Here is a 24508-nt window from a genome sequence, read left to right on the forward strand (position 1 = left end):
AGTGCGCGGGGCTTTCAAGTGGGATATTAAGCAGCTGTTTTTTTGCCGGTGTAGTTCAAGTAAATCAGCAAAATGGATTCCGTGCTCGGTGAGCGACTTTTATTAATAGAATGATTTGGGAATGTAAAAGCTCTCTAAGAGTGGCCCCCGTGTTTACTGAAAGCCCCCTGATTGATTAGGCAGCCATGTTTTGTGTTGGTTGTTCATTACAATCATAAAGCATTTCTTCAGCGTTAAATTAGCTATCAAGTCTTGGGGTGAGACTTATTATAGAGGTCGATAAACATGTCACCAGCAAAACTGCTAATGTGGTGCATTTGGAAATGAAAACAGCAAACCCGTACCACTAAGTGACAGGTGTGCACTTTATGTAAACGCCACATCTGAGATCCATTGAACAGCAATCTGTATGAGCACCTCAGCTCTGGAGCATATTGTATAAATAGCCATTCTGTCTTCATTATCATACAATTAAACACAAACATTTTCGCCAAGTCCGCATCTGTTTTACATTTTCACATTTATTAAAAGTAAATTCTGGGAAATTGCTGATTGTTGCTGATGAGGCAAACCACAAGCAGCACATTTGTTTGTTGGGAAATCAGTTCTATGCAAGTTAAAGAAGATTAATGCGTCAAGTCATGGTAGGAAAACAGAGTGGAACTATTCACAAAACACAGTTCAACCACAAACATGAACTTTATCTTTGTTTAAATGGGGAGAAGCTGAAAACATGTAGATGAGTGATGAACAACCAGATGTCTCAAGCATGTTTTTGATGTTGACTGTGGCTTTTTAGCCATTTGAAGTGCAGACTAAAATGTCTTAACATAAAACAAACTGCAGCCTCAAGGAGTAGCTTGTTAACTTCAAAGAATGATCCTATGTTCAAATGGACTATCCTAACTTTATGAAAGATGTACAGTGAGAATGCAGAGATAAGAAAACCACAGAAAAAAATCAGCTGTGATTTATTTAAGTGTAAACACTAGTGCTGAACAAATTGAACCAATGTGCTTGTTTAAGTGTGAAACAGTGAAATACAGCTTCATCCTGTACGAAAAGTGACAAGCTGTACTTACCGTCCACGTGACCTGAATAGTTGTGGGACTCATCACGACCGGGTTGTGCAACCGAACTATGACCTCACCAAGCTCTTTTTGTACGTGCCTGTGGTCGACACCCTGAGCTGGAGGACTGATATCTGTGTGAGCAAGAAAGAAGAATGAGCACAGAGCAAAACAGACAAAGAAGACCCAACATTGGAAAGAATATCCCACTCTGCTCTACTTGATTTTCAGAGTTCCTCATAATAAACCTTTGTTCAACACCATCACAAGTGGACGGGTAAAAGATTGACTGAATAGACCAATCAAACTTAACAAAAAGCATTCACTTAATGCTTGCGACATCATTTGAATAGGGGCGACTTCATCTGCATTATAATGACTTCATTTCAGTTTGAATTAAGGCACTTGTCTGGTTTGGAGAAAAGAAGGGAAACTTTTGCTGGCAAAGTTCTTCAGATGTGTGATTTGTCCTGACTTACTGTGGCCTGTCTGAGAGCACATCTCCACAATAATTGGATGAAAGATGATCCAACACTATTTTCCGCCTTGTTCCACTTACGTGGAAGTTACGTGCAATAAAAACTAGCATATGAAACAGTGAGTGTGGTTACGATGAGCTGCTTTTTGAGTTTTACTGAAGGCAACCTTGTAGAGGAAACAAAGCTACATTCAGACAACAGAGCAACACATCCATTCTGCCTGACTACGAGTCTTTGGCAGATCTTGGCCAGAAGCTGCTGCTTTTGCTGTGGTGCATTGGTATAATCTAGAGTCTGTGGTCTGTCTGCTACCAAAATCAAATCTTCTGCGTCTGCAGTTATTTTCCCCTGTTAAGACCATTCACATAGAAGGAATAGCACTAACTCAGTTCGGCCTTCCAAAAGCAGACATGCCTATTTTACATAATTGCTGAACTGCGGACTTAATGAGCGCAACTCATATGGAGAATGTGACCTCTGGAAAGTTCTGCCAAGTTTTAGTATATCTGTGCAGATTGTAGAGGGAGAGAACGTAATGCAATTCAATCGTGATGGCTCATGATCAAAATAACAGGATACTAAGCAGCAAAGAAAAACACATACAGTAAAAGAGTATAAATAAATGTGACATGACAGACAATTACTATAACATAAATCTGTTTGTACTAAACAGCTCACCTTGGGTTCTGACAGGATCAGTCATGGGACTTGGATCACTCAGGCCCTGGCTGTTGACAGCTCGCACCATGAAAAGGTAGATAGTGTTGGGACGAAGACCCTTCACAGTAAACTGGGTGGTCTTGATATGATCTGCTACCGTTTGCCAGCTGTTGCTCACTGATTGACTGAAGATGCAAGAAAAAGGGCGAGTTCCTATTATTTCATTATCTTTTTCTGGAGGTACAGTGTTTTTGTACCTGCAATGCACACAATAAACAGAAAAGTAAGGTTTGAAGGTACAGGTCAACCTGAAAGCTTCAATGACAAAGGAGGAGACGGGTGAGGCTCCAGCCATTCCAGGCTGCCAGGACAGGGAGACGCTGTTCTTGGTGACATCAGTGACCTGAGGTTTGGACGGTGGGCCTGGAAGCTCATTCTCATCATGGTTCTTTAGCACTGTCACTGCACCCGACTCTGGATGGATGCAGAGAAGCAGGACAAAAGGAAACACTTTATTAAAACTGTAACTGGTGAGTTGAAAACTATTTGTTCTCTGCCTTGTGTCATATTGAACCTTTGACTTCCAGGAAAGCGCTCCACGACGTTTCACCAGTGGAGCTGGTAGCCACACAGGTGTAGATCCCAGAGTCTGAAAGCTGACGAACAAGAGGAACACATGCATTTAGAGTTTGAATAACAGCACACCACTCACGAACAGCATCAACATCGTCGGCTTTAAAACTCCATTAACCACGTTCAGCAAAAGGACCATCAGCATCGCACATTGTGGGAGTAGCAACGACTGGCTCATCTGTGCGGTCCCATCGCAGGGACACTGTAAAGTGATGGGGTGACTTCACAGGCTGGGCCTGGCTGGCCCAAATTGTGTATCACTTGTGAGTGCCTCAAAGTGCTGACGCTAATTTCCTAATGAATTCCATTTTCTACTCACCACTCTTCCATCACTTTTCCACCCCCTCCTTATTCCCCCCACTGTCCTGCAGACCACAATGAAGCCAGGGTAATTAATTTAGGGTGGGCTTCGAGACCCCCTGGACTCATGACAGCTGGCTCATCTCTCCATCCCTCTTTGGAACTTTGTTTGTTGGTTTTCGTTCCGTGCCTCTCCTCCATTTATTAAATAACATGTTGGTGGTCTGCAGCTTTGTCATGTGTAATAGCTACTCCACTGAGGACACTATGGGCCTTTTAAATTGAATTTACACGTGGACATGTATCCATATATCTATAAGTGCTTCTGTCCAACGGCTGGATTCCATCCATCCCTGAATTAAATAAAAAATCAGTGTGTCTCTTTATCTTTTTAAGGCATTATTGTACCAAGCAAATTCTATAAAGCTTTTATTTGAGAGCACTACAAGCATGGCTGCATTACACAAATACAGGCCAGGAACAACTTACTGTGCAGTGGTGACACAATGGGTTCTTCTATTACATGTAATAATGACCCAGGAGCAGCATGTGCATAGACTCTATTAAGCGGAGTGACATGCTTTACCTTGATGTTTTTGATCTGCAGGCTGCCCAGCTCCTGCAGGGACATGCGGGCGTCCTTTCCCAGCAGACTCACACCGTCCTTCAACCAGCTGATGGAGGGGATGGGGTCTCCTGATGCATGGCACTTCAACAGGGCCACACTGTCCACGCCGAGCGTCTGGTTGGACGGACCTTGGCGAATGATGGGCGGTGGTCTGTCAGTGAGAACTGTCACAAAGACAACATCGTTAGAATAATGGCAATTGTGACGTCTAGGCAGATGATGGTTTATACAGGACCGGTCTGAGTGTTCCATAAACTGAGCTGATCATTAAATGCACGGGGGTGGATGTGGGTATCTATCATAAAGCAGCCTATTTTCACTGCAGGTCTTGTAAGTGCACCACAGAACAATGACCATATCCTGTCTTTCCAGGAATCAGGGAAAGAACAGCTGAGTAGTATTTTCTAGCTCCATTGATGTGGCGGATGGATGCTAAGCAGTTTCCAGTTACGGCCTGGATAGCCTTATTTTTACACACTACTCTAGACTCTGTGGTACAGTGTGGCGGTGAGACTGTTGCCTATTGACTCAGTGTGGTTTAGATAAATACTTCATTATGTGCAGAGGGAGGCGCAATAAAAGGTGAATTTTAAACACGAAATGTTGGTAAAAACCACAAAAACACAGCGAAGAACGGTAACATTAAATAATCAGAGAAGATAACCGTTTTATAATTTGTTCTAGCTTCACTTTAAATGCTAACGCTGTGATTAATTCCATTTGCACGAGCAAATTCATTTGTTAGAATGTGCCAAAAAAGCCTGTGGCTACCTTCTATGAAATAGTGGGGATGTCAGAGGTGATCGCGGAGAGACTTTGCACTCTGGAACTCAGGCAGTTTATATATTTAGAGTTGAATAATGTGGAGTCCCCCTGGCATAACAGAACCCACATTAATTAGTAGGTATGGATTAATGATGTCAGACCTGCAGGGGCTAATTACCCAGTCTACCTCGGTAACCTTTCAACACATTATCACACCCTCGATTCAACCCCGATTTTCTTTCTTGCAGCTGCCTCACAAAAAATAAGCCATTCCAAGCAACTCATGTCTGCCATGCGTTACTGTCTTATACTGTAGCTCCTCATGTCACGTTGCCTAAGACAGAAGGAGGAAACCTGTGCAGAAGCCAAGTATCTTATCTACTGCAAGTGAAATGTAACACATTCATTTAAGCAATGACCTCACTCATTTTTAAGTCATAATTCACATTAAGGCGATACATACATATGAATCAAAGATAATTTAAATCATAAATGAAATGGAAAATGGATTCAAAGCACCTGCTACTTGCCAAGGACTCACTATCACACTCAACTATCTCATAGATCCTTCCTGGACATGATCTATCCGCCCTTTGTTTCACCACTACACAACGAGTGAAGCAAACACGCAGCCGTGTCTATGAATATAAGAGCGAGGGTTTAATGTTCCTGACGTATGAGCTGATGACGTGAACGTGTGGGAGTGAGGACGAGAGGAGGCAGGGCTCGACTGAGGCCTTGGGTCTCAGGAAACACATCAGGAATTTCTCATTACAGTTCTCCTTGAACTCCACAGACTGTTGTCAGGGCTCTGGGCAGTAAATCACACAAAGACTAGACCAGGTGTGGCCATGACCTCACCCTGGCCCTCCTCTAGTGACACGTTTTAGAAGACAAAACTGAGCTCGAATCCAAAAACATTTATCAAATGCTTATAAAAGGCTTTAATGCCACCATTAGAATTAGGCTGTAAAATGTGATGTTGTATTTATTCAGGCATTTGAAGGACATGACAATTTTGTGTCTGTAATGGCAAAAGGTGTTCCTGTGGTGATTTTAATCTTCCTGCTAGCAGGTACTTCAGCAGACATATGGACGGCTGTCTATCTTTGCATCACAGCAGCTGAGCAGATTAGATGCTCCCACACCTCACAGGACAACATAATTCATTCCACGGGAAAAACCATTGTCACCGACTCACTCAATCACGAATGATTTCTCTGTCTGTTTCTTTTGCTCGCTCCCTCTTACACATACTTGCGTCTCACCCACTCACACACAAACCCTAATCATTAAACTTGAAGAAACTCAAGGGCAATGTTTTATTTCATCTCCAAAAGGAAAAGCAAAAAATTTTAATTAAATCGTGTCAGGGGAAAAAAATTAACAAAGAGTGCAGAGCAAAAAGACAGGCTGTGAAGGTCACACCGCGGTTCCTTCAGCCAGAGCCAAATTCAAGCACAGATTTTTTGTCCTTATGTATCTACAGGTAGCCAAAGGTTTTAAAGGCCAAATTCTGATTAAATCTCAATGCAGAAATGACACTGGAATTAAACCGCAGCCAACCACATCCGATAAGGTGAGATAGCTGAGCGCTAAATGTCTAAACGTGCATGTGTGTTTCCAGCCACGTGCACTGTACGCGCCACCACCTCGAGCCCAGCTGCAGTGGTTGCTAAGGCGTAGGCCAGTGCTGGCACGGAGGAGTTCCGTGTCAGTTTTCCCTCACCATCTGTGACCTCCAGTTGAGCCTTGGCAAGGATACTGCCTGCAACGGTCAGCGCCTGGCAGATATAGTAACCAGCATCTCCCCGCTGCACCGACGAGATGGTGAGGTCTCCGCTGGGCGACACCGAGAAGCGACTGTTGGGCTGCTGGGGTTGGTTGGGAAAGAGCAAGTTCTGCAGGAGGAGGAGCAAACAGCCAGTTAGTGAGAACGCGGAACCAGAGCAACCTGGAAAAATTACAAAACGGCCGCACACCCGCCACCACGCAACTCAAGTGCAGGCACTGTGCACACAGATCATATTATTACAGTTATAGTATGAGCAATTTCATCTACCACTTGGTTAACCACGCTCACAAACTGCACAACATGTATACAGCTTGATGATTTGGTTTCATACTTATGCTTGGGCCAAGCCAGAGGCTCCACTGTGCTACAGTATGAAGGCCACTCTTTGGCTTCTCCACCGCTTCCCTTTCTGCTTCAACTCTGCAGTGGTTTTGAGCTGCCTTTACCCAAAGAGACCACCCTCTCTTTGCAGGATATAAATTGGATTTTAATTTTACATTGTACTGTTTTCATGTTGTCATTTGCTTTTGTATTAGCTACTCTGTTTTATAATCCCCAAACGTAACAGCTGTGAACTGTGAAAATCTTCCTCTGTGTCAATAATTTCAATGAGCTTTAGTTGTTTTGACAACAAATAAGTTTGTACATTTTTAGACCGTGAGTAGGTTTGAGCAATAAACACAGGGGCGGCCAGCGCATACAGCTGGGACATGCAACTGCTTGTACTAAGTGTTTGTAGCGCATTCACGTCATCTTTAATGACAATGTGAGACAGTGGCCGGATTTCAATCTAAACAAATTCACCATTCTCAGTATCAATGAATCATAGCCTTAGATCATACAATGGTAAGAGGAGGTGAGTGGTACGAAAAATATTTGTGTGAACATGTAACTAAGTGTCTGACTGTCAGTCACTCTTTCAAAGGACTTTGCTGTAATTGCTGGCCTGCAGGCCATGTGTATGTGTATGTGTATGTGTATGTGTATGTGTGGATGCGAGCTTGAACCCTAGCCAGCGCTGAATCATATCTCTGGCTCATCTACAAGTTCCAACAGGCTGCTAATTGGGAGCTAACTGTTGTTGAGCATTGCGAGGGCACTCAGGTATTTGAAATGGTTATCTGCCTGATTGAGGGATATGATCACTCTTATCAGTGCAGGGTCACGGGAAAACGATTAGCACTTTGCCAAGCACGTTTGTCGGCTGCTGGGAACAAAGGTGTATCTGTGTGTCTGTACTAAAGATCCTGATGAGCGATAGTGGAGTTTGAAGTGTTGCATGTACGTGTGTGTGTGTGTGTGTGTGTGTGTGTGTGTGTGTGTGTGTGTGTGTGTGTGTGTGTGTGGCTCCTCAAGGGAAGCGAATCATAGGCACTCGGCACATTGAAAGGCAGTGGAGAGCATCCAACGTGCTGAGTGATAATAATGGCAGCTGAATAATGAGAGCACAATACATTTTTATGGTATGATATAATGTGGAAAGGCGACACTGTAAAAGGAACAAAGCTACATTGTGTGAGATGGTTTGATCTTACCTGACTTCCCTCCTTCTGCCAGAAGACGGCAGGCTGAGGGTTTCCTTTGGTTTCACATGGGAAGGTGGCTAAGCGACCTTGGGCCACAATTTGGTCCCTTGGACGGATGACGAACTGGGGAGCAGCTGAAGTGAGAGGGCAAAGGCAGCAGTGTTAGGCCAAGCGTCATGGCTGGCGACGGTCAGGGTTTTCAGGGTTCTCAAGCAAAAACAAGCAGTCTACCGCACGCTCAAATCAAAATGGCAGTGCTGTACAGAGCTTCCATGCATCTGTCTCTGACTGTTTAATGACTTTGGACGAGGGAACAACACCAACGACTATCATTGCCATGGCAACCAGGTTGGCCATTCATCCAGCCGAGGCTGGGGCTGAATGAATGACAGTCACATTGGCATTCACACGAGGAAGTGCCTCGGTTACGATGGCATTTAAATCTGAGACAACACGAAGGCACAGCCATGCCTGGGAAAACCAGAACTACAGACAGGTAGGAACAGAGAGGGTTAAACATAAATGACTTTTTTAAATGTAAGAGCCAGTCTGTATAAAAGTGAATATATTTATATCTGGAGTCTGGAGTACTTTTGATCAAAATTGCATCAAAAGTGACTGTGAGATAGAAAATGCTTCTACTGTGTTTACCACACTTCAAGCTAACACCTTTCCATCAAAGAGAGAAGAGGCTTGAAAAGCTATCAAACTTTGAAATCTCAGTGTGAAGGATTCTCGGTCAATATTCACAACTCCATCAGGAGCCAGGCCAGTTGTCACACACTTGGAGGCAGGCTGGAGTGAGACATTTCTGACTGACAACTTGACAGATGCAGTTCAATAATAAATAGAGAGGAGTGTAGAGACCAGAGACAAGCTCTGTCGGTGTCCAGTGTCGCCTCTTTGATCAGTTCCTGATCCCAGGTTGGAGCCACAAACCAGAAGCACAACATATTCATATTTCAATCTCATGATTTTTAACACATTAATTACCTAGAAGAGTCTGATGAATTAAAATGTGCAGCTATGAACAACTTTACTGACTTCCCAAATAATTAAAAGCTGCAGCGTGGCATAAATGATGCATGTAGCATAACAGTCAAACAGAACTTAACCTCTGACACGCCAGTCACATTCAGCTGCATAACCTAAGCTCATTTTAGCACGAAACAGATCTGTGAACTTTGACCTGAGCTAATTTACTGCATGACCTAAGACCTCTACATGTTTACTCTGTGAGTGTCACTGTGTTGACGAGCACCGTGTTTGCCGAGATAAGACATCAGCTGCATGCTCATTACAGCGGAAGACGTGGTTCTTGTACTGATAATGAAAGTCAACAAATCAAAGAGTTGCCTTGTTGTAACCTGAAGTAGCAGCTGCTAGTAATTAGTGAAGGAATTAAAACTGAACAATGTTTAGAATTTGTTGTAAATTCTATTATAAATGTTCTGAATTGTTACAAAGCATCAAATTACTCCATTGTGTTTCTTTTGATTTCTTTTTCTTTGTAAGTCCTTCCACTGGCAGGCCAGCTGGTTCCAGTAAGGCCAGTGTCTTCTCATTTGGCTGGTTTGTCCATGTAATCCCTCGTTGGAGGTGGGAGTATTTGTCAAAGATACACACAGTTGGGAATGGTACAGATGGCTCCAGGTTTACTGCCTCCCCGCTTGGCCTTCTGCAGCTTGGATATCGTGTGGCTCACAATGCTGGGCCCGATACTGAGATCCTAAATCACACTCTGGCAAAGATTCAGTTACCTACCGTCTCTTATGCTGTTCTGTTCTGTCCCACCCACTGCATCACTAAAAATATACACCTCACAGGCTGGTTTCTATCATCACGCTACTCTGCCTTGTTCCTTTCACTCCCAAATTTTAATATTTGGAAAGTATTTCGAACTTTCCAACAGTACAAAGTCAATTAATACAGTATCATATCCCTTGTTTATGTTTTCCTGGTGTGGATTATTCTTGGAGTCATGCATTTCTGTGGTTCTATTTTTTATTTAGAACTTAGAATAATATTCAATGGGAATGAATTTAAAAGGAGGCTCATATAGAATCACAGATCAAAAACATAGACAAAGAGGAAGTCAGAGTGTGACACGTTCAGAGCGGCAAACTCACTGGACCTGTTTTGTTTCAGAGACCCCTAATGACATGTGAGAGGCTCTTTCCTGTCCCCTCCTAAGGAAACACATCATTGGGTGCCTATATTTATTCATGACAAGTCTCATCTGCCTGGTTTGTACAGAGCAGACAGGGTGAAAAGAACAAATGGACAGAGACAGACGTCTATTCAGCACAGAGCTCACAAATGCAGAAATATTTCTTCCTCCTTTACAATCCAGCATTAAATCATATTTTATTCAGAAGTCAATGGCAATTACTGCCTCTTCCCACAGGCACAGAGAATGTGTAATTTCCTGCATCTTCTTGAAAGCTGACAGCTTGACAATTGCAGAACAGCCACTGCTGTTTTGGCAACGCAAGTCCTGCCACGGAGGCAGTGTCTGGGGTTTTCTGCCAGTCAAGCTGGTCTCCACAAACACTTATGCCATTCTTTACTGCTCCTTCCTTTGTCCTCATCATTGTTGCCTTCTCCTACATTCATTGTGTATCGGCTCTCACCTTTTTCTCCATATGCCCAATTCCACACACTCTCTCTATCAGGTATTAATTGAAGATATTAACTGTATCAAAATTGGTTCTGCCTGACCTTTTCCCTCTCTATAGGGAAATAAAATGAGATTCCCTTGTCTGTGACTATGGGGCTCAGAAGGAAAGAAGCTCGTCCAAAACAAACAGATCTTCGCTTTGTGTTCCAAAAATCCCCAGATGGCGTAAAGACTTGCAAGTTAAACACGTTCTGGACCATATGAGATGACAATGTCTGAGACTATCAGACTGCCAGGACACTCACTTGTTTAAAGGACATGGTCTGAAGCCTATCCAGCGTTCTTCAGATTAGGGCTACAGCGTTAACAGAAGCTACACTAGTCTCACTAAGCCAATAGAATAATTCTATGCTCTTTACGCAAATTAGCACAGAATTGCATTGTTGTCTATTTGGGTTCTGGGTATGCATCATTTTCTATCAATACACACACCCACAATAATTTACTATGTTAGAAATTGGAGGAGAAGAGTGTTTTTGCAGAAATTACATTCAGTATTTGCAAACACGAAACTCTTTAGGTGTAGACGATGTGATGTGAGACTTGTGTTAGTCATAAACAGAAATGGTAAGTGACTGTCAAGCAGCTACAGTAACTGCAGTAGTGTGTATGAAGAGGCCATGCAGGATGGAATCAAATCAGAAGGATGAGTACTTACCAACGGGGCGAGCTGGAGACACAACAATGGAGGAGTGGATACACAAAAGAAAGAAAATTAAAACACACAAACGCATAAAACAACACAAGAGGAACATAACGTAACAAAATAAGACAAAAAGAAACCAAAGTCAGAATGAATGACATGTTGTGTTGGGATTAAGACATTTCTGGCACAGGGAACCATGACAGAGATGATCCAGGAGCTTTTGGCCTCTGTCCACTGTGTCGTTTCTTGATAAGCTTGTGTTTCTCCAACCTCTGAGCCGGTTGTACAAGCTAAAAGCTACCACTGCATTTGGCGATCTGTGGCGAGGAAGCACTTGTGATCCTCCAGGACAAATATACAACTGGACCATCTCTGTCTACAGCAATGAACTCTACAATTCTATGGGTGGCGTGTGTTTGTAGGAGCAGGACGTGGGTGCATTTATCAGTAGTGATGGACAGAGCAGGAAAAAACAACCGGAGAAAGAGAGATCAAAAAAGACAAGAACTGATGTTGGTTCGCCAGAGCTCCCTCTGTTACCGTGCGTCTGTTGTCAGGTTAAACACTAAACTAAAAAAACAGCTTCCAAAAGGTGTAAAGTCGAGCCAGACCTTGTTTTACCTCCCTCTGGCCTCATGTGTCACTATAAAGCTCTCCACAGGGATCTTAAACACTTGGGTTTAATGGGAAGAAGATTGGTGAAAACAGGGGGAAATTATGGTTACACTGTTTTTATTAACCTTGCAAATCCCAGGTGTGGACCTGCTAGTGTGCACCAGCAGTCTGTGAAATGGCTTTGCTGACTGGGTGCTTAAAGCGGGAGGGCTGCGTGGCCAGCAGACCACCACAGCGGGGGGGGGGGGCAGCAGAGTGTGTCGACGCTGCACTTGGAAATGTAAATAATTAAACAGATTCATAGAGTTTCTACATCTCTCTTGGCTGCAGGACTCAGCATTCTGCATTTCCATCCGTTTAAAGGGGAACCTACAGGGCGAGCTGCCAGTCTCGTTCTCATTTTGGTTTACAAGGAGAAAACCTCAGTGCTCCTGGACTTCACTTAGGGCTGATTGGCACTAGCTAATGTGAAAAGCGACTCAGAGACAAAGGTGTTCCGTACCTCTCACTGTGAGAGTGGCAGACGCCTCCAGTTTGCCCACGCGGTTCTCCGCCACACACGTGAACACGCCCTCGTCATTAATGGAGGCCTTCTTCACTCTCAGCACATAGTCGTCCTTGTCATACTTGATCTCGTACCTGCCAACCAAACATGAAATCATTAAAACAGTAAATCCACAGTTATCACATCCACCTGGCCGTGTATTCATCTGTGTTTGGCCAATGCCTGTAGAGCTGAGGCGGTAGCTGTGGGACACGCTTCTCTTCTTGGGGAGGGTGGAGAAGCACGAGTGCTCCATATGACAAATGAAGATCACAAGAAGGTGGATCAATTATTCAACAATGACACAGTGCGCAGAGATGTGTGCGTTCAGTTGGAACCCTCAAAACGTGCTCAATATTAATGAGACATCTGTGTGTGTATGTCTTTGAACCATATTGAAACTCTGTGTGGATATTGTGCCAGTGTATGAATGTACAGCTGCAAATATTAAATGTATTTGATATGGAAACAAAGTTAACCCTGAATTCACTTCCAATGCTTTGTTTTCATGTGTGTCTTTTTGCAACCTGTAGAGTTGTGCTATATTAGGTTTCAACTACACAGAAAATAAAAGAGATTTGTTAATATTGAACATGTTAGATTAATAACTAAAGCTATTTCAAATAGACTACTGTGTATTTAATATAATAAATAGAGATAAATAGCTGTTTACTTTAAGATAAATCATGAAACTGATTTATACAACAATATTCAGTGAGGTGACATTAGATTAACAGCAGGCTATGGGTGATTTCCTTGGGTCTGGGAGAGACCCCATCGTTCGGCCATCAGGTGAACTGACGGCTGCTTTCCGCTGGCAGCTGCAAAACTAATCTGTGCTGTCTGCCCGTGTCTTAGTTTTTTCACCTGCTGTTATGACATTTCCTCAGCAAGCATTCAAAGGCAGCTTTATTGGAGCACATTCCTCAGCTCTGACTGCCAGTTCCACCTCTCCACACAGGTACTTATATAGCCATAATGATTATTTGACTGAGTCATGACTGAACGCTTTGTTCTAGAGGAGGGGATGTACAGGTCCAGGTAATAGTGGGAGACGTGAATAAAGCATTTATTGTTGGAATTGACTATGTGGCATCAACAGCAATGGGACGGCACCGTTTGAGGCCAGTCTGCTGTCAGACGAAAACAACCAAGCTGATAAAAGAGCTTCTTCCCATATGCTCACAGAGTTCAACATGAACTAAGCTGATTTTGATCAAAATAATGTTTTATTCTTTGCATCGTGGCCGAATTCTAATAATCTATATTTGACCTGTACGTGTTACCAATACTCATATAACCAACATAACACATCTACAGCTTCTAAAGAACCTGCATTATTCAAGGTCTTTCTGTTTGGAGCACCGTGTATACACATGCAAGACAACGTGCTTATTGTTCTCAGTCCCATCTCAATCATCCTCTCAAAACAGAGCCTCGGGCTGGTTCATGACTTATTAGAGGGAAACATGAGCACAATCAATCTGTAATCAGCTTCCTATATGAAATCAGCCGAGATGACAACATGAGTGGAAAGACTCAGGGATAAGACGTGGCTGTGGCCACACACACTCCAGTGCACACACAGAGAACAGTAGCTCTTTATTGCAGCTGGACTGGGCTGTTCTCTGTGAGAGCAATTGCACACGGAGAAGGGTTGTGGAAAAGACAGCAGAGCCAAGTTCACCCTGCTGGACCCTCCTCAACTCAACAAAGTGTTCAACATCCAGCACTGAGTCATTCGCTCAAACAGGAGGATGAGGAGTGACGGGTATTTAAGCAAACGTCAGGTAAGAACAGCAACATGAGGACTCAACATGTCTGCTGTATGAAGATACAGTATCTACTGATATGAAAACTTATTATTGGAAAGTGTAACACGCTGAAAATCATCCATCAACATAGAGGATGTGCCTTTAAACTGTCTGTCAGAACACAGCCGCCCGTGTTTAACCTTCAGACTTGTGCCAGTTCACTCGCATTAAGAGTCTTATCTGCTGCCTGTGTGGGCGTCCACAGTTAAACACCAGATGACTCAGCCTCAGAGGCTCTTATCTGCGGTCTCTGTGTACTGTACACACGTGAACGGCGCTGGCAGTGGGCTCGGCCGCCAGCTGTCAAGGTGGAGTAAAGCGCTAATTCAGCCGGCTCCTCGGCCTGACTGCCCTGACACACAGTTCTCTCTATGCTCCATTTCATTGTGACGGTCTGATCCGGTTTCACACCGTCTTCCCTTTTCTTTCAGTTGCGCTGATCAAAGCGGAAGCGGCCTACCTGCCCATGGCTTGTCAACCGTGAGAAGCAATCAATTAAGCACTATTGCCTCTCATCTCCTGCAGGCCCTCCCTCACGGCACAGCTCACGGCCCTCTCACCAGTGCAATTAGCATCCATCAGCTCATCTAGCAGTGATTAAAAAGAGACAAGCACCGTCCTAAAGTTGCCTTTTAAACATTTACTTCTGCTCGGCGGCACGGCAATGGTGGGAACAGTGCAGCCTTTACTTAGTCACAGTGGTTTGGAGCACACTGCATGGTTGCAATGGAAAAATGTAGTAGAAAGAGCAGGAGAAGAAAGAAACTGCAACGTACGGCCAATGTCTGAAAGCAAATACCGTCTCCCATTGCATTTGTATGGACGTTTGTTTGACTGAAGACAAAGCCACTAAAATAGTGTTTGTTACTTGTAAAGGGAGATAAGATCTATTCTATTAGGTTATGAGGATGATTTGAGTTGTTCCTATACTTATTTATAATATCAAAGTATCAGCTTTGCCTTAAGGTGACAAGCAAACATCTGCTGATGCACCATGTGTGCCAGCTGACTGCTCCTGCACCTTAATTAAGCTGATGGTGTCACAGCTCTATGGATCAGCTTCACTGTCATGTGTTGGAAATGAGTGCATCTTAATGCCTTTATAGCATAATCTCATTATTTACAGTATCAGTGCCAATAAAGGGATGAATATACAGTACTCACTATCATCCAGCTGCTGTTCTAGCTGTTCACAATCACCGGCAGCCTCATAAATATCAAATGTATCTACTTATATGTCAAGGGAACTAATGGAGACAGGAAGCGTAGGCTGCTGTCTGCGCGTTCTGCTGAGTTGCGGAGGTGAGAAATCAGCGAAACTGGATGGTCAGCATAATACAGTGGGTCCTGTCACACCAGCTTTAACAGCTCTCTCAAACAGAATGACCCGAGCACCTCTATCATACACAAACCCCCACACGCACCCCACAGAGGGGCCGAGCTGCGAAGAAAGGCTTTTCTGCCGAATGTTACAGGGACTGCGCCGTGGAGGTCAGCAGGGATGGGGGGCCAGAATACAGATGGGCTGCAGGACCAGAGGGGCTCTGATAAGGCAAAGGAGAGGGCACACGGATACAGAGGCGATGGGGAGGGAGCGGAAATCAAAAAGAGCCAAAGACACGGACCACACACTGAGCAGGCAGAACATGATAACACACTCTTTTTCATTCAGTCACACGGCTCTGTGCTGCTTTTCTTACATCTTTCTGGTGGAGCAGCAGTTATTCAGAGTCTTCCTGCAATTATACCTGACAGACAAACTGTATAATAACCTGCGGCTCACATGGACACAAACTAAGGTCCTTTTACCAAAGGATAGGGTGGCATGATCAAACATGGCCTGTATGCACAGGCAGTGTACAGAACCTACTGTATTCAGTATTCAGCAGCCTGAAAGCAAGTGAATATTTCCCCCAGGAAATAGACACTTGTCACGCGACTCCACAGTCTAATATCGTGCATACTGGTAAACAGAAGGAGCTTCATTTGAACTGGATTTACTGTATCAGCATAGGAACTGTTGGGTAAATCAGAGGTCCAGACACATACAGTGCGTGATCTGTCACGTCCTACCCTCCTAATAAATAAACTGTTTTGCAGCACACAAATTTATTTCCCTTTAAATTTGGGTCTTGTCCACTGATACAAACAAACCAAAAATATAAATGCAGCTGCCGTGTCCTGTGTTCAGATTTCCTAGATATCTTCGTAGGCCACACATTCAGTAGTGACGGTCTGCTTTTAAGTAGTCGATTGTTTCCCAACACATGGTGGGATGAGCGACGAGCACCATTAGCTCCGTGCGCTAAGCGAAGCCGCTCCACTGCTGCCGCGCAGCCCGGCTCCGCGCGCATGTGCCAGTATGTCCGTGTGTTCGCCCGCGAGGCTGCTGAGGCCACTGAGCATATTAAAGACCTGTTTACTCAGCGGAGGCTCCGTTTCCTTTCTTCCTCGTGGAAAGTCTGCTCACACACACGCGCACGCGCGCACACACGCACACACACACACACACACACACACACACACACACACACACACACACACACACACACACACACACACACACACACACACACACACACACACACACACACACACACACACACACACACACACACACACACGCACACACAGATACAGGCTTGCGCCGCGTAAAAGGGAGCAGCAAAGACAAGTTGAAACAACTCGATGGTAGAGGAGCGGTCTCCGTCTGCGTCTTTTAGAAGCTTATCATAATAATAAGGACAGTGTAACCTTTGCATTTACAAAGCAAAGACCCTTGCTGTGCACACACAAGTGCTTGATCTTTAGTCAGCCTTTATTCCAGCGGTGAAGACCACTGCTATCGCCTCCAGAGGAACGATACAGTCGCTGTTTTTACTGCTCCGTCGTCTCCAGAGCACTCATCAAACTGGAAACTGTTTCTGCGTGGGGTTTTAAACAATTCCTCTGTCAGTCATGTAGACGGCTTTTGATGTTTATTAAGTGGGGATTAGAAGCTGAGGAAGCAGGAACAGATCGTTACTTAACAATATGAGGGGTTTTTTTTGGCAAGAAACAAAAGCAGCACGAAATGTCAGAATTAGAATATCGGCGGCTTCACGCCTGCTTTCTGCTTCAAAGCAAACGTGGAGAATTAAACATAGCGAAGGAAACAAAAGCTCCCACACTGTAATTAGAAGCATTGCAGTATTCATCGTATATTCATTTTTGCCGTGTTACTTTCAAGTGCCCCCTTTTTTTCCACACCCAACCAGGGCCAAACTTCAAAGGGTTGATACAGTTACCGTAATAAGGGCACAGGAACGTGACACCGCTCCTGCTTCGTTATGAATCTGGTAATTAGTCAACAAAATGAACTGGTGTCCACAGCCAGCTCCCTCCCAAAGACATGAGTGAAATACTTTTATGTGATGGCTTTGGCACATCACTCATGTTCCACTGCCCAGTGAAGCGGGTCCTTATCAGACACAAACAACCTGCCCACGCTCGGCTCTGTAGCTAGCCTTGAGATATGTCAGGTCCACTGAGTGTACGTGTTATGAGGCGATCCAAGCTGTGTGTGACTGGCCTGTTGGCTGGAGACAGAACACGGCCTCTTTGAAGTCACTGCTCTGTGTTGACTCAATCCAGTGAGTCAGAGTGACACAACAGGCCACCGCACAGGGCCTGATACAGTATCACCGTATCATCTTTGTTTTCTTCCAGGAAGCCACATATTATACAGTAGCTGGTAATGATGCAAGTGCCTTTTGGTAAACCGGTGTTTGTGAGGGCTTAACTGTGTAACAGGGTCTCGATTATCTCCTCAGTTTCTCAGGTGCATGTTCACTGCATGCTGTCAACCCACATCTCATGTCAATCAGTCTCCGCCTTCTCCTCGTCTCCTTTGCAGCTTTCCCCCTCCCCTGGTACCTTTCAGCCTCACTGCCCACATACAGACAGTACCTGTCACTCAGTTTTAATTATCCGGCTCAACATCTGTTCGTCGTCCTGCAGACCTTTTCCTTGACATGACACAGCATCTCCACCCGTTAGGTCTGCTAGGGCACCCAAAGGTGGAGTCATGCCACAATGTGTAGCGTGCACTGTGTACAGCCTAATGGGGCTATTTATTGCACCTTGGCAGCCAGGCCAGGTGGGAGCTGGCAGTGTGACTCATCATTAGTTTAAAAAAGTCCCTCAGACTGACATCAATGCCTATACAGCACCTTTGGGCAGCCTGTCACAGACACACAAACACACAAACACACAAACACACACACACACACACACACACACACACACACACACACACACACACACACACACACACACACACACACACACACAGAGGCTCAAAACTGGCTGAGGAAACAGGAGAAATTGTCTTATCACTGTCTTAGAAAAGTTTCTCCCCTGACATGGAGCCTCTTAAAGAAGACCCTGGTAGCTGTACGTACCTCCCACGGGCAACATCAACGTCATCTTTCCTCCAACGCACATTGGGTTGGGGATCTCCTTGAACCTGGCAGCGGAACTCCACTGTCTCGTCTTCAAGCACCACCTGGTTGATTGGTCTCCGGAGGAACGTTGGGCGCTCTGTATAATGGACAGAGAAGAAACAGAAGGAGATGGTAGTGTTAGACACTGTAATGTTACATTGTATTCATTACACAGATTAAGAAATAGACTGTAGCAACAGGTACAGTCAGTCACTAAATGAACTCATCAGGCTCCTTCGTTGACACAGGAACTGAGGTTCGTTCTTACTTATTCATTATGTTTCACTCTGACTTTGTGTAACCTCATGACAGCTTAATAGCTAAATATCAAATATGATTTACAGCACATGTGCGCCACATTGTATGTACTTAGCGGAAAGTGTGAGAGGAAAGATGAATGATTACATTTCAACTGTGAGAACACTTGCCCTAAAAGTATTTCCACCTCTGAGTTTGACATACATATATTGGAGACATGTCAAAAACTGAAATTACAGAGAGAAACTCAAATATAAAACAGCTGTATAGAAACTGGTCTGTTACTGTATGTTCCTGAGTGGTGGCTCACCAAAAACTGTGACTTGTGCCGTCTCGCTGTCCCTTTCGCCGACCATGTTGGTGCCCACACAGATGTACATGCCAGCATCGCTCTTCCTTGTGTTAGAGATCATAAGCTTCCCTCCTCGGATCTACGTGGGAAAGAGACGTGAGACAGTTGGACTCCACTGTCCTGTCTGTGCACCACGTAGTGGTTTATTTGGGGCAGCCATTAAAGCTCAAGGCTCTGTTACTCACGGTGATCCTGTCATCTTTGTCATCTATTCGCACTTTGTCCTTCTTCCAGAAGATGGTGGGTTCAGGGTGGCCTCGGGGAGGCACACACTCGAGGATCGCCGGCTCTCCTGCTGCCACCACCACATCTGTCGGGTTTTGTCTGAAGTCATCTCGCAGCACTGCAGGAAGACAAGCGAGATGAAGGTTAAGAAAGGGGTCAAATTTGTAGTAGTGTTTCTTAATTATACAACAGAACGCATAACATTTTAACAAGTCTGCTTATGCATTAACAATGTGTGTGCCTGACTCATTCATTGTGGCTATTTAAATGGGATGTGCAGCCACATCTGACTAGCCAAGCACAAGTAAAAGCTAATTGGAGCTAATGGAGGTCCCTGTGGAGGAGAAGAACAAACAGAGACAGAATGCCCCGAAGCCGGGTGTCATTCACATGTGAGAGCTCACAGGGGTGCAGCACTGCTTCGCTTTGCTGCCATGTACACACACGGACACACACAAGCAGAGACGTGCTAACAAACAAAAAGCAGCGGGTTGCCTGATGAACGACTGCAGCCTTTTTATCTAATCACCCTCAGGTAGCACTTTAATCACACAGATAGCCTCTCACCGTGCACAGTGTTTAGTGAAATACACAACACCAGCTCATTATTAAACAAGGGCTGCTGTCACACATAGTTAGGTTCAGGAGCATTTACACAATGAGGTTTTAAGATTTTGCTCTCATACATCACCACTGTGGATATGAAATAAAACATTTAAGGTGCGATCACAGCCTACACTGAGATGAACCACTGAGGAAACGGCCACATTTTAAAGTCAAAGGTATTCGACCAAAGTGTATTAACCTTATTATGGCCATACAGCTGTAGTATGGGGATCTAAGTCCTTTCTAATCACTGCCTGAAGTCTGGAGTCCATGCACGTCCCAAAATCAGAGTTTGCTCCCTTGAGATGTTTCTTTCAGGCCTTTGCAGCATCTGCCGTCAGTTGCTGCTCGTTTGTGTGTGTTTCCACCATTAGTTTTGTTTTCAGAGAGTAGCAAGCTACATGTACGACTGATGTGTTCATTAAAAACATTTCTCTTCTTTGCCTCCATGGAGTTTTTGGGTTGCTTTCACAGTATGTTTGGAGTGTTCACAGTGACGTGTCAACCTTTCAGTTTTGCAGCTTTTGGCCGAATCAAAAACACTAAACTCACTGTAGAAAAGCAAATGCTTAACATGCAGCAGAGATCCATGCTAATAAGTGAAGAGAAAACATGGCTAATGTGGGGTCACTCTACGCCCCCCGCTGTGTGTCCTCAAACAGATCTCTCCCCATTTGATCCCCAATAAATCTAATCTGTGAACTAGCTTTTGAAGGATTTCGGCTCCAGCAGCATCCGTCTATGCAGAAGCGAAGGGCACGTGATTTCTCTGATGGATAAAAGCATTAAGCTTGTTGAAGGATGTTTGAAGATGCTTGAGGGGGGCTAAATTAAGGGCAGCACCACAGGACCTTATGTAAATTCCACGTGGCACGGGGGACAATGGCAGGGAGGACCGGGATTACAGGAGGGGATAACTGGTTGCTGCGCTCCAGGCTTCTCTCATCTCTTCATTCTCTCTCCACAAAAAGCGGCGCAGACATCGTCTTCGTATTTATTTATTTGGAGCAAGGGGAAGGAGGGCGAAAGGAATGAGGAAGCTTTCAACCCAATTATCCTGGGAATGCACAGGGGCACAGAGCGGGACTTTGGTGTGACATGAATTCAAATGAAACCTTTACAGGGGGGTAACAGGAGCAACAGGGAAGCGGTGGAAGTGGCAGCGTTCTCCCTCATGCTGGGCTGTCCTCTAATCTAAACAGCCCCAGTAATTAGCGTGCTCCACAACGGTGGGACGTGCAGAACGTCCAGCAGCATTAGCAGCAGAGGCCCTGCTGGTTAAAAGCATATCCTGGCCGGGACCACGTGCTCCAGGTTTGAAATCAGGTTGGCTTTAATGGCTGCTTTTCATTCACTGCTGATGGCACTCATGGGATTTTGTCAGGATCAATTTCCTTTTAAAACAGAGCAGTGACAAAAGAAACACGTGTTAGACGCTTCATTACAGCTTTTGCCTCTCTGTCTAATCTGATCTTACACAGTACGTCACAGTGCGCGCGTCTCTACCCTGCAATCTAAATAAACACACAAAAAGTACAGAGACGCAACTAAACAAAGCACAAGCAGACAAACACGCTTGTTGAGAGCAGGATAAACAGCGGGTTACAAACAGCTACAAGCAAACAAACAGATACAACACTGGTGAAAGGATTATGGCCTGTGTGTTGGTTCAGGGCGCGCTAATACCAAGACAACAAGCCCAGCAGATACACTGACTAAGTAAATGCAGGGCACGGCAATTCAAATACACTTCTGCACGGTGCCACAGCCCGACTCTAAGCCACAGTGATCAAGGTCAACGTCCTGCAGTTTAAACACTAAACTCAAATGTTTAGCACCTCTGTGGAGCGTTTGCTTTGCTTCATTACAGCGTGAGCGCGGAGCCGCTGCCTGCAGGCGCCTCCACGGGCTGAACCGCACCGTGTCAGAGATCATCAGGCCGGCGAGCGATTTCATATCATGGAACCGCGGGACGGCCGCCTCTTTTCTCCGTTAATCTATGTGAGGTAAATGCAGTGCGTGTATCATTAGGCGGGTTTTTGTATTTGCAGTCAGAAACTGAACTCCCGCTCCGACTCAGAGGCCCCTGTAGGCGTTCAGCGCCGACTCGGCCGACAGATGTAAGGTAATTGCCTTTCTATCCCCTCGAAACACTCGGCGCTTCTTCCACAAAAAACATCTCGCCTCCCATGGAGTTCCAGCAGGCCTCAGACTCTCTCCTTGCTTACATGCTTATTAATATTTATATATTTTTACATTTACACCCCTCTGTTGGCAAGTGCTGCATCTGTCAAGCCGGCTTCAGGCTAAACAAAATCCATATCTGAGAAATATTAATCTGCCTTTGTTTCTCATTTATTATATATTTATTTAGCACGTATCAGAGGGGTGGAGTGGTTTGGGGGGAGGGGCAGCAGGCAGGGGGCAAAGCAGTGCAAATGTGCAGCTCCTTCAGCTGGCACAGTTTCAACGGCTCAGACTTAAGGTGTGTGTGTGTGTGTGTGTGTGTGTGTGTGTGTGTGTGTGTGTGTGTGTGTGTGTGTGTGTGTGTGTGTGTGTGTGTGAGGGGGGGGGGTCTGGTGGCAACTTGAACTGCAAACAGCCACAGGGTTGAGAGTGGAGGTCTTTGCCAAAACCAGAACACAAACTAGACACCCACGCAGATACTTTGTAAACCAGATTGTCCTACATCGGTGCGAGAGGACCGCGCCTGCTCCCAGTTTGTGCCTCCTCATCTAAGATAAACTCGCCGTAGAAAGAAAGATCAGGCGGCTGCAGGAACATGACAAGCACAAACACCTGGCATCATAGCACAGGGGCGGCGGCGCAAGGACGGCGTGAGAAGAGATATTTTGTACAGCGCACCCTCTTCTCCCACCCCAGATATTACTCAGTGGAGGGTGACACTGCTTGTCGGTAAGATTAGTGGGGAACCTTGACTGAAGCGTCCAGCCTGCATGCTGAGATAAGTGCTGACAAACACATCCACCTACAAGAGCTCACCCAGCTTTGGTTCACGAAGGTGAACGCCACACACTCACGGCTAACAGCAAATATTCCCTGCGACTCTGACATCGCATCACTCTGACAGAGCACACACACACACACACACACACACACACACACATACACACACACACACACACAGAGATGATAAAACTGCAAAGCTTTCCTCAAACCTCAGGGCTCTGTGTCTTTTTGTAAGACTGCATATGTGAATGTTTGTGTTGTTGTTAATACTTTCCCTCTGTGTTTACTGCGAGAAAACTCCCTCATATTCTCCCAGGTCAAGAGCTAAGAAACACAGGGAGAGATTAAGTCGAAGCCCAGGGCCATACCCCAGCATGCAGACCCACCACCTCCTACCCACACTCTGATTAAAGAATAAACCACACACACGCACACACGCACACACGCGCACACACACACACACACACACACACACACACACACACACACACACACACACACACACACACACACACACACACACACACACAGAGCTGTAGCGGTAGAGGTAGCTCCAAGCCATAATATCATTTCATTCGAGTGCTTTTTGCACTACATCCAGCAAAGTGCTATTACAATACCACCATTTCCAGCTCCACCCTTAGATGAGGCATAATATACTGTATATGTCATTTGACAAAAGCAAAGCTACTCTATGTGCTGTCACTGACATTTTACATTACTGTTGATGCTGTAGGCATGAGAAGGATGATGGTCCGTACGTGATAATACATTGTGAAAGTCAATGTGTCCCATTTGTCTGGATGCAAGCTTTTGTTTCTAGCTCTGACTCGCTCATTTGATCTCCCACCGGGTAGAACTGACCTTTGCCCCCCCAGCAGATGCAGATATTACCCCCTCAACAGGCGCAAGCTGCAGGTTCACTCGTATTCCCCATATCTCTCCACTGAGGGGTTGCAGGTCAGACCAGAGAAACAGCTGCAAAAATATCAGTCAGCCTGGCTGTGCCCAGGGCTGTGCCTCCTCTGAGAAATGAGGAGAGAAGCTCATCATTAACGCGACTCATCACCATCTCTCTCCGTCCGTCGTCTTCTCCCCCACCACCATTAGGGGTCATTCTCTGTCTCTTTTTCCCACCTCTCAGTTTATCAATCTTTTTTTTTTCCACCTTTAAAACCAGGCATCGCGTCTCCCCTACTGCTCACTCATTCAGCCCCTGTCAGTGCTTTCTCTGCACTTAATGCAGATAGGGTTCTGCAGATGCAGCCATACAGATGCTCGCCCGGCCCTTTTCCTGAGACTATGGCCGTAGCTGATATAATCACCACCATTCTCGCTATCTGCAAATCCAGAGCCAGGGGATTGTAAATAATGCCGTCACTTTCACAGATAAGATGCAGGAAATATGGAAACGAGTGTACTGTAGGTAACGGGAATCGCATGGCTGGCGGTGATACC

The 24508-nt window shown here is 45.1% G+C and overlaps 1 protein-coding gene across 9 annotated transcripts in view; it reads right to left on the reverse strand.

Moving 5' to 3' along the window:
- robo2 (roundabout, axon guidance receptor, homolog 2 (Drosophila)) overlaps positions 1-24508 on the reverse strand; it is a 240866-nt gene that overhangs the window by 30378 nt on the left and 185980 nt on the right. For 6 of the 9 annotated variants that reach the window (XM_041073359.1, XM_029171175.3, XM_029171172.3 and 3 more), the window contains 12 exons: positions 19435-19592; positions 19208-19328; positions 18598-18736; positions 12300-12436; positions 11195-11206; positions 7866-7990; positions 6265-6436; positions 3729-3934; positions 2784-2865; positions 2518-2683; positions 2228-2394; positions 1083-1204 (listed from right to left, as the gene is read on the reverse strand). In XM_041073359.1, coding sequence (XP_040929293.1) covers positions 1083-1204; positions 2228-2394; positions 2518-2683; positions 2784-2865; positions 3729-3934; positions 6265-6436; positions 7866-7990; positions 11195-11206; positions 12300-12436; positions 18598-18736; positions 19208-19328; positions 19435-19592 — 1607 coding nt within the window. The remainder of the gene's footprint in view (positions 1-1082; positions 1205-2227; positions 2395-2517; positions 2684-2783; positions 2866-3728; positions 3935-6264; positions 6437-7865; positions 7991-11194; positions 11207-12299; positions 12437-18597; positions 18737-19207; positions 19329-19434; positions 19593-24508) is intronic. The other 3 variants (XM_029171179.3, XM_029171171.3, XM_029171173.3) reach the window with 1 other exon arrangement.

The sequence above is a fragment of the Betta splendens genome, chromosome 13 (assembly GCF_900634795.4).
Source record: "Betta splendens chromosome 13, fBetSpl5.4, whole genome shotgun sequence".
NCBI lineage: Eukaryota > Metazoa > Chordata > Actinopteri > Anabantiformes > Osphronemidae > Betta > Betta splendens.